At 35.8% G+C, this 11,098-nt stretch overlaps 1 protein-coding gene across 2 annotated transcripts in view; it reads right to left on the bottom strand.

Moving 5' to 3' along the window:
• Positions 1–10,114: 10,114 nt before the first annotated feature.
• Positions 10,115–11,098, bottom strand: part of LOC111158329 (F-box and leucine rich repeat protein 4) — an 84,248-nt gene continuing 83,264 nt past the window's right edge. For both annotated transcript variants that reach the window (XM_022520305.1, XM_022520306.1), the window contains one exon: positions 10,115–10,602. In XM_022520305.1, coding sequence (XP_022376013.1) covers positions 10,439–10,602 — 164 coding nt within the window. In that variant the 3' untranslated portion in view covers positions 10,115–10,438. The remainder of the gene's footprint in view (positions 10,603–11,098) is intronic.

Genomic DNA, 11,098 nt, shown 5'->3' with positions numbered 1-11,098 from the left:
ATTCTCCTACTAGTGACAATTCGATAACAGTTTCAGAAAGTTTGTTTTAACTTTATTCTTACAATGTAGTCAGTGGCAAGGAAGAATGTCCTTGTTTTTGAAGGATCACCTGACCACGGATAATGCAATCTCGGAGGATCACCTGACCGCGGATAATGCAATCTCGGAGCGAAAACTAGCGACAGCTTCTGATGCCTCTTCTCGGTCTGGCGGTGAGCTGGGGCGGTTCACATGAACTCAAAAGAACAGTGTGTGCATTTCATCCCAACCCAGCATTGCGTGACTTCACACTGAAAGCCTGAAATCAGTCACACTGGGAGTATTTCCATGACAAAATTTGGAGAGCCCTACAAGTCAGGGCTCCCCCCTCACCGGAGAGTTGGGGGTTAAACCTTGGTCAAAAGTTTTCAAAAGTCACCTTCTTTAACATTTGGTGTTTTAATGTTCAGAACATCAAAAAATAGATGGCCTAGATTGATTTCTGAGGGAGGATTTATGGCTACCGAGTTAAAACCGAAGCCAGCAGCTGATTACGGAGGTTTAGGACTGTGGGTGCTGAGGAATCAGTCCTAATGATGCTCCTGGAATGCCCTTCGGCTCAGACTCCAGGCCATTGTCAAAGTGACGAACTGAGAGTAGGACATGAGATCCTGACTTTGGTGAGGAGTGTCTATAGATGGGGGATCAGAAGGTATTTTGAAAGTTAGAAGCAGAACAGTTGTCGAATAGTCTAATATTTTTTCTCTTTCCTATGTAGCTACACATGGTCAGACACTCTGCTGACAGATGCTAAGGAAACATATGCTAGAAACACACATTTTCGGATCTTTCCATTTTACGAATATTTCTGATTATAAGGACTTATGAATATTTATTTTAGGTTTTACTGGGTGGAATTATTTTTAGGATTCTTAAGTGAAGGAAACAAGGCTTTAACACTATCAATTCTCCATTTGGGGTATCTGTCAGCAAAAACATCTCAAATAAGAACAGTGGTGTGCCAGAGTCTGTGTTGGTATTAATAATTCTCGAGCTTTTGTGGTTGTAATCTTAGCAGCAGTTTACAAATGTTCTATAGAAAACACTGCAGAAACCTAACTCCCCACCAAAAAAGAAATTAACAAAATTAATTAAACACATATTTACTTAAGAGACTGAAATGTATATATGTGTTTTTTTTTTTATTTTATTTATTTAAGATACAGAGTGAGAGAGAGAGAGAGCACGAGCAGGGGCAAGGGTTAGAGGCCGAGGGAAAAGCAGACTCCCCGCTGAGCAGGGAGCCTGATACGGGACTCGATCCCAGGACTCCTGGATCATGACTTAAGCTGAAGGCAGTCACTTAACGGACTGAGCCACCCAGATGCCCCTATGTATGTGTATATATATAAAACTACACTATACATACATATGTGTGTGTGTATACATATATACTATGTCCCTATATGTGTGTTTTTATATATAGTATATACTTTATATATACTACACATACAATACGGTTCACATAAAAGTATCTTCTTTGGGAAGAAATGGTCTTGTAATAAATTACCTACTTCTTTCATTCACAGACTAGCTAAACAGGTGCTAGTTCTGAACTGTTGCTACTGAAGCATAATACATATTCAACATTTTTAAATAGTCACTGATCGGAAGTTAATCTAAAATTTCTTTTTCTATTACTATACAGTTGATGAGTAGAATAGCTTACTGACTAGGACGACATATAAATGTTAAGTAAAGCGGCATAACAGTGAAATCCTACATACAAATAATAAAATTCCTCAGATGGTACAGCAGTTCCTTTAGCCATTCCGACTGACTAGACTATATCATTCATATTCACAAAATTTTAAGGTGCCAGAAGTAAACACATTTCTAAAAATCTAATATAGGAAGAAAACGTGACTTAGAAATTTTGGGCCAAAATAAAAAGTAATCGTGCTCAGAAATATTTTTTTAAATCATATCACCAAAGTGATTAGTCAACTTCCTAATCTTTCTCTTAAATAATACATTTAAAATGTTTTTATTAGAAATAAATTATAATGCATGATCTTGAGGAAGTATATTAAAAGCTACTGTAGTGAATTTTTTTAAAGATTTTATTTATTTTGAGAGAGAAAGCATGCAAGTGGGGGGAGAGGCAGAGGGAGAGAGAATCTCAAGCAGACTCCCTGCTGAGCAAGGAGCCTCACGCTGGGCTCAATCCCACAACCATGAGATCGTGACCTGAGCTGAAATCAAGAGTGGGGTGCTTAACCCAGTGGGCCACCCTGGTGCCCCTGTGGTAAAGACTTTTTGTAAGACATCATATAATACTGCTTAGTAGCACTTTCTAAACAGTGCCCTAAGAAACTATAGTTTCCAAGAAATGTTGACAAATATTTCACAGAAAATTGGGAAACAGCACAAACCTTACCTCATCTCACCTTCACAGCACCCATTAGATATTAAAGGTTCTGAAGTTCGGCAGTAAAGAAATCTGCCTAGATGTGCTGAATTCATGGTATCCCATGCTTATTTCACCATAGATTTTTTTCTTGGCACATAACCTCTTCTGAAAATTGCTCTGTGATTATTTATATGCATTCTGGAAAATTCCCCCCACACTAACATGTGCCTAGTACGGAGATCTCTGCATATATTTGTGGTCCATATATATGGTCGACTAAGTGGATGGACGAATGTGTCTCATCTTGTGTTATTCTTTCCATTCTAGCTCACCAAAAATAGTTCGGTGCCACACGATCTGTAGAACCTGGGAACTAATTAGTAATGAAGGGATTGGCTTCTACAAAAACCAAATGCCACAGTACATGATACCTTATAGGTAACAGCAGGAAAACACTGTGTCAAACTCTGGTTTAAGTAACAAACCAAACAAACTTTAAGTAAATAAATCTTATTTGGGGGAATTACTGAGAAAGGAGAGAGAAGTAAATAACAGCGTGAACGCAGTCTGCAGGTTAATTGCAGACTCGTGTAATTTTAGAGTTTAAAATGAGCTGATGTCATTTCATTACATGAGGATGGATTGTGAGTGTTTAGCACATAGATGATGGTTCATCTACCGGGCTTATCCTCGTCTAATTTCAGAGAGGCTGTGACACAAACCTATTTACCCAAACCTTCCATTATATTCAGCAGTGTCCTGAAATGATCAATTTTGAAAGTGAGCTAATGAGATACTCAAGCTTATCTTATTATTCGGAAGTACAGAATAATACAAACAATAAAAATCATTAGACATTGAACAGCATTTTTATACAAATAAAATTTAAAATATCTCAGTTAGTTGTCTGTACAGATTTTCATTTGTAACATTTGTAACAGAAAGAGCTGTTTTATCTTTGGTGTAATCTACTCAATTTATCTGACCATATGACTGCTTTGCTTTTAAATTTTTCCTTAAAAATTTTATACCTAACACTGCACCAATTTACTTCACCAAATACACTGATAAAAATCTTCCTTCCTCTGAAAATGTCAATTTCAACACAATTACCTTTTTCCCTTCAAAATGTAATAAACCATTAATAGTATTCCTATGTACAAAACTTTAAGCCCAAAATTGAGACTTATAGGCAAAAATCTTAAATACACTTTCTGCTGTGCCAAAGGAAAAATCTTGGCCTCTATCCACATTTATAATATATATATATATAATAAATCATGATCTCTGATTAAAGTAATTTATCTTTTCCCTTTTGACTTGCAGCTATTGCTGTCAATCATCATCTCATTTGCTTATTGACATTAATGTACTGCTAGAGAACTAGGCTGGAAGGATAATATCACAGTTGCTAGAATAGTTCTTTAGCAATAGCTAACATTCTGTTAAGGGTCACTGACAAAATATTCAGAATGGCTGAAAAGAAAAGTTCTTCTGAAATATTAATTTAGTATTAAATGTGCTAAGAGAGGAGGAAACTAGATATAACACTGAAAAATGTGTGATAAATGGCTTTGAAAATGAAAATTACTAGTCAGAAATAGGTGTCCTTTAATACCGTAAAGTAAAACATGAAAAGTCAAACACTCCTTATTAATATACATGGTAAACAAATGAAATTTTTATTTGGTTTTATATCTCTTTGTTAGTATTACTATACTTATAAATATGAGTTTCCAATCTTTAGTTAATTCCTGGGAAACACCAAAAATAAAAACACTTCTTTAAAAAAAAAAATCACTTTCTCTTCTTTACATATTGGCTCCAAATTAATCACCCCACAAGAAAGGAGGAATGCTATCTTATCTAAATGTTTTTCTGCATTTTGTGTATTTTTTGGGTCTTACTTCAGAGAAATTAAGAGGTTTTTTACTTATGTTCATAGAGTTAGGGAAGTATTTTAATCTACTACTAGCCACTGGGAAGATAATTTATCTTACCCAATGCTAATAAATATTAAAAAACTTAAGTCAGTTGACAATATTAATAACGATGGATCATTTGGCTTCAAATTTTAATAGATAAGTCTACATATTTTGTCTTGTTAAGGGAACCCTTATACACTGCTGGTGGGAATGTAAATTGGTACAGCCATTATGAAAAACAGTATGGAGGTATCTAAAAAAATTAAAAATAGAACTACCATATGATTCAGCAATCCCACTTCTTGGTATATCCCAAGAAAATGAAATCAAGATCTCAAAGAGATATCTGCACTCCCACAATCATTTCCATATTATTCACAATAGCCAAGGTATGGAAACAACCTAAATGTCAACAGACGAATGGATAAAGATTATGTGGGATGTGTATGTTTGTATGCATGTGTGTATGTGTATGTGTATATAGATATATATATGACTTGATTTATATATGATTTATATCATAACATATATAACACACACATATAATATGGAATAGTATTCGGCCTTTAAAATGGTAAAGTGAGAAAGATAAAGGCTGAGAACAGATTTGAGAGTGGTGTATAAAATTAGGAATGGGCAAACCTGAGCTTAGTAATGATTTGGGAATATCCAAGAACAAAGGTCAAAGATTTGGTCCACCAGCCAAATTCGGACAGCCATTTGAAAATGGCTTTAACATTTTTTAATGGTAAAAAAATAAATAAGAATAAAATAAATCAAAGGAAGAAGAGTTTATTTTTTTTTTAATTTTATTTTTTATAAACATATATTTTTATCCCCAGGGGTACAGGTCTGTGAATCGCCAGGTTTACACACTTCACAGCACTCACCATAGCATATACCCTCCCCAATGTCCATAACCCCACCGCCCCTCTCCCAACCCCCCTCCCCCCATCAACCCTCAGTTTGTTTTGTGAGATTAAGAGTCACTTATGGTTTGTCTCCCTCCCAATCCCATCTTGTTTCATTTACTAGAAGAGTTTATTTTTTGACACATGAAAATTACATGAAATTAAACTTCCAGTGTCCATAAGCAAATAGAGTTTTACTGGAATGCAGCCACATTCATTTATATGCTGTCTATGGTTGCTTCCGCACCCCCTTGAAAGGGGTGAGTGGCTCAGGCAGAGACCCGCGGATCTCTCAGCTTACACAGTACAAATGTCAGGGATGTAGTCATTAACTCTCCACATTCTGAATGCCACACATATTGCCACAACACCATGTCTTATTACCAGTGGACACCCATAATACCAGAAAAAAAAAGAAAAAGAAAAAAAAAATGGGGACTCCAAGTTTCCTGTGTTTAAGGCACAGTGCAGTATGGATAATCCTGTTACCACAGTAGATGGCAAAGCATTGTGTTTACCTTGCAATGACACTGTAGCTGTTCTGGAAGAACACTATACATACAATGGAATTATCAGATGAAGTACTCATCACAGTGGCCAGAAAAATGAGGAAATTTGAAACAAGTAATCTCATTACTCATTACAGAATTTCTTTCTAAAAATAAAAGAAAAATGAAAATAAAGCTGCAGCCAAGGTAAGCATTGAGTGGTTCATTCATTAGCCCCGCAAGGAAAGCCTTTTACCAATGGTGAGTTAATTAAATTGTTTTTTGATTCATCAGCTACAGAAAAGTGTCCAAAGTAAACTTGCTTCGATTATTTAATTAGACTTTTGGCAAGAACAGTGGCTCGAAGAATTGAGAACATTGGGAGTAACATCAACAGTCAATAAAAAAACAGGGCACATGATTCTGAGTCGTTTTCCCTGGCTCTTGCTGAGTCAACAGATGTTACTGCTACCGCCCCATTCTTGTTGTTTATTGGCTACGTCAGTGCTAAGGCTGAAGTGACTGGAGAGTGAGTTTCTACAGATAGTCTGTGTGGAGCAACTACAGGAAAGAAACTACAGACAAGAGTATTTTCTCAGAAGTTAAGAAAAAGGACTTCAGGGCAACCTGAAGTAGAATCTGCTAAGAAGTGTCACATTTGATGGTCAAAATATGTGGGGATCAAGAAAAAGGCTGAGTCGGTCAAATTTATAAAACTTGTGAACATGCAAAGTATTGAAAACTCATACAAATAACAATGGTTATTTACTGTATTATTTATGGCAGCTGTTTGTGGAATACATGTGACCTGACCTTGTGCTAATGACCTTGCCCTCGGCAGTGGAGGTCACGGAACCAGCCTCAGCTGTCGTCCGTCGGCTTTAGAAGCTTAATATCCTGATCTGTCCTACCACACTGCAGCCTGTTGGCTTAACAGTGGTAGTTTTATCGTGAGTTTTTGAGTTCAGAACAGTTATTGCAATTTTTCTGGACCTGAAGAAATACCTTCAAACATGATTACGGAACACGGATTGGCTTTGGAATATAGCCTTTGTTGCAGACTTGATCCTGTTTTGTAATGAATTTTGACCCAGAACTGAAATACTGCAAAACATTGGGAACAGTTATTCCCACTGAATGTGGGATTCAGGAAAAGGTTTCTCCAGACTCAAAGAGCATTCTGGAGTAGTGCTTTTCAAAGAGTGGCCCTCAGACCAGCATGGTTAACTGACTGCTCATTAAAATGTGCATTCTACTCAATCAGAAGCTCAGGAAATAGAATCAGCAGAACACTGCTCATATGCAAAACACACACTAAAGTAATTTTGGTGACAACTAATGTAATTTGAATCACAAAGTAACACCGAGCAGCTTTATATATCTCCTGTGCTATCAGAAGGTAAGACAAGAAGCCGTATCTCCATTCTCACTCGAATCTGCAGCATGCATTTTCTGAGCTGAAACCATAGGTCCAGCAGTGGTTTTTTGGGACCCTGATGCAAATGTAAAGGAAATTTACATTTTTCAAATCTATTCAATTGTGCAGTTGAGGAGCTCCACCCAACCTTCAACTGGAAGTGATTAATCTGCAAGGTAATAGCATGCTAAAAGGAAAATACCAAAAGAAGAAAGAATCTAGTAGAATTCTATCAGTGCCTTCCAAGCGATAAATATGCTCAGTGAAAATATTCTCATGGATTAACATATGTACTTGGCAATACTTATCTGTATGAAAAGATATTTTCCAAGACAAAATATGTAAAATCATACTAGAGATCAACATTAACAGATGAATACTTACAATCAATTTTGAGGACAGGAAATAATAACTTTGAATCCCAACTAAGTGAAATATCCTCCTCAAGAGTATTTCGTTCTTCTTGGTAGAAAACCGTTACCACAAAAATTGTTCTCAATTACTATGTTTTGAATTCTGTCAATCAAAATTTTGTGGAAATTTTTTTTCTATCACCATATAATACCCATACAATAATCTTAATTTTGCCTCATAGTCTGTTACAGAAAATGTGTGCTGACCAGTGCTCTAGAGTCAGAAGCCACTCTGGACACATAAAACACGGGTTGAAAGCACTGACCCTAAATCCAGATGTCCCAGGCATGTATTATGGCTCTGCCACTAGCAGCGATGTGGACATACGTAAGTTCTTCCATCTTTCTTTGCCTCAGTTTCCTCAACTGTAAGTCGGAATAAGTAGTGGTATCTATCTTACAGCGTTGCCTTGAAGATGCAGTGACTTAGGAAACGCAGAGCACACAGAGTGTGTCTGGCACAGAGTAAGCACTAACTTCATGCCAGTTGCTAATTTAAGATAAAAGTACGACTTCACCCGGTTGGTAGTCAATTTATAAGTCTCATCCTCCTAAAAATTCCACTGGATAAAACACTTAAAATGTTTACATACATTTGTGAGTGAAAAGAAAATCCAAGTGCATGAAGGTAACAATGTAGGTCAACCCCCAGACCTGTCCCAAAACCCCTTGCTTCCGCCATGAAATAGAAGATAGAATGGGTCATAGCCATGACAGCAACCTTCATACAGAAGGTTTCTTACATGGAAGACACTCTATTCCTATTTTAATATTTCAAAAGTCACAATATTACCTTCTTTATATTCTATGAAAGAATAAGCACAGTACTAGTACTAGTACTAGTAATAATTTATAACCTTTACATGTTTAAAGTTTGACATATTATATGGTCTAACTCAATAATATATTCTTACTCATTCAACAAATATTTACTGAATGCCTAATATTTGTCATATGTATAAATTCATTAGCTTAACTACTTTGGGGGGAAATGCTTTCATGTCTATATTGTTGAGAATACCCTCAAAAATTGCCTAGAGACATATATTAATCATGCTTATTTTTTAGCTACATGTGCTTTTTCTTAAATGACTACACGAAATTCTAGAATAATGCTGTCCAATATGATAGCCCAGGTGACTACTGAACACTGGAGATGTGGCTAACACAACTGAAGTATGGAATTTTTTTTTTAAGATTTTATTTGACAGAGAGAGAGAGAGAGACAACGAGAGAGGGAATATAAGTAGGGGGAGTGGAAGAGGGAGAAGCAGGCTTCCCGATGAGCAGGGAGCCGATGTGGGGCTCAATCCCAGGACCCTGGGATCATGACCTAAGCTGAAGGCAGATGCTTAATGACTGAGCCACCCAGGTGCCCCTGAAGTATGGAATTTTTAATTACATTTCAGTTAACTACAATTAAATAATATAGCTACACATGGCTAGTGGCTGCTGTCTTATTGGACAGCAGAGCTCTACAGGATTACTCTAGGATGTGCAGAAGTTGGAATTTAACATTTTGCTCTATGTGGGAAAATAAATATTGTTACACCATATACTTAGTTTTCTAGTCAAAACAGCCTTGTCAGGGCGCCTGGGTGGCTCAGTGGGTTAAAGCCTCTGTGGGTTAAAGCCCCTGCCTTCGGCTCAGGACATGATCCCAGAGTCCTGGGATGGAGCCCAGCATCGCATTACATTGGGCTCTCTGCTCAGCAGGGTGACTGCTTCCTCCTCTCTCTGCCTGCCTCTCTGCCTACTTGTGATCTCTGTTTGTCAAATAAATAAAAATAAATAAATAAATAAATAAATAAATAAATAAATAAAAAGGAAAAAAAAAAGCCTTGTCTTTTCACACCACAGAACATTTTCTGTTTACTTTTTTAGCAGCAGAACTAAATCAATTCACTATTTAACAAAACAATGTTGTTTGTTTTTCCTCCACTGTAACAGATTCCTAATTATTTAAGGTGCTAGGCCATGGGGGTGGAAAATATATATTATATATATATATATATATATAATAAATATATAGTATATATATTTAATATATAATATATATATAAATTTTTATATATAAAACATACATATGGTAGTCTATATATATAATATATAAATGAAATCCACATATATATATATATAATACATATATATAATACATATATATAATATATATAAATGAAATCCACATATATTTCAGAAGTCTTAAACCTTTCCCCCTGGCAAATTTTTAAGGCATCTGCTTAACAACTAGAAAGTTTTTTCTTTAGTAGTTTACCTCTGTTTTCTTTAGTAGTTTACCTCTGTTTTTGATTATGCTCACATTTTTATACTGGTATGATCCACTAGTAAAATAGGTATATATGTCAGAAGGAAAATGGAAAAACTAAAATTTTCAAGTCGAAGAGTTAATGTATCACCTTTTCCCAACTAATTCTGGAAATTCTGTATATGCCTAAACAAAACACTGGTCAGGTCATAAGGCTTATTAATAAGACATCCATACATGGAGGTGTGAAAAATTAATTTTATTTTTAAATATCATGATACTTTCTGGCTCAACACGTTCCTTTAAAAATAAGTTAAAAGGTTTCCATATTACTCTTTTATTACACATGTAATTACTGAATAAAGAATAATATTACTGATTAACATAAGATAAAAATAATGTGAGCCACTCACATACTCTTCAACAAAAGTGCTTGCAATATTTTATGAAAACATTCATTTACATTTTTACGTGATTTAATGGACAATTTCATATTTTTCTTCAAAATCTACAAATGCCTTAATGGAACATTAAGACATTCCCACCATTATATGAACTAAACAGAACCAACCCTAAAATAAAACCCTACAAAAGCACATTGATTTTATTATAGAACACATATTAAGTCACTGTGTAAAGCTCTTTTTTATGAACACTTTTGGAAAGCTCACGTTGAGTTCCAGCACAGCTCTATTATCAATCTGTGAACAGAAGGACACATCAAGCAAGGAAAGATCTTTACAAGATTCCAGAAGTTTTCTTAAGGATGCTGGACTTACCATTCTTGTTCCTGTTAAGACAAAATAAAACACCATAAATATCATATTTAGATAGTGTCCTGATAAAGAGTCCCTTTACTATTTATTGTTTAAAATGCACTTAAATTGCCTTTTGAAAATGAACAGCATTTCTTTAAACAAAAGACATGCTTCAATAAACCTGTAAAAAAAAAAACATGAACTGAATTCTCCTAGGCCACTTGGCATCTAGGATCTGGATTTTGTCAATACTCTACTCAGTTATCTTCCTTTCTACCTCCTACCCCTTCCAGTCAGCTCCTCCATACCTTCTTCTTTCTGTCACCCAACTTTCCCTCAACCTGCGGGTCAGATCAGACGGCCAAGCTTAGAGTGATTTTCCCTCACAGTCCACACAGTGCAGTTACTGAGCAAGCACCCTTGTAGGAACTTCTGTGTCAGGCACTGGCGATGCACAGATAAGTAAGACACATGTCTGCCGTAAGGAGCTCACTTACCAAAGCTGAAAGCAAATAACTACAATACAAT

Source organism: Enhydra lutris, unplaced genomic scaffold, assembly GCF_002288905.1.
Source record: "Enhydra lutris kenyoni isolate GAN:26980312 unplaced genomic scaffold, ASM228890v2 scaffoldscaffold58, whole genome shotgun sequence".
In the NCBI taxonomy this organism is placed as follows: Eukaryota; Metazoa; Chordata; class Mammalia; order Carnivora; family Mustelidae; genus Enhydra; species Enhydra lutris.
Note: the sequence above shows the minus strand (reverse complement) of the source record. Positions and strands in the feature narration are given on the sequence as shown.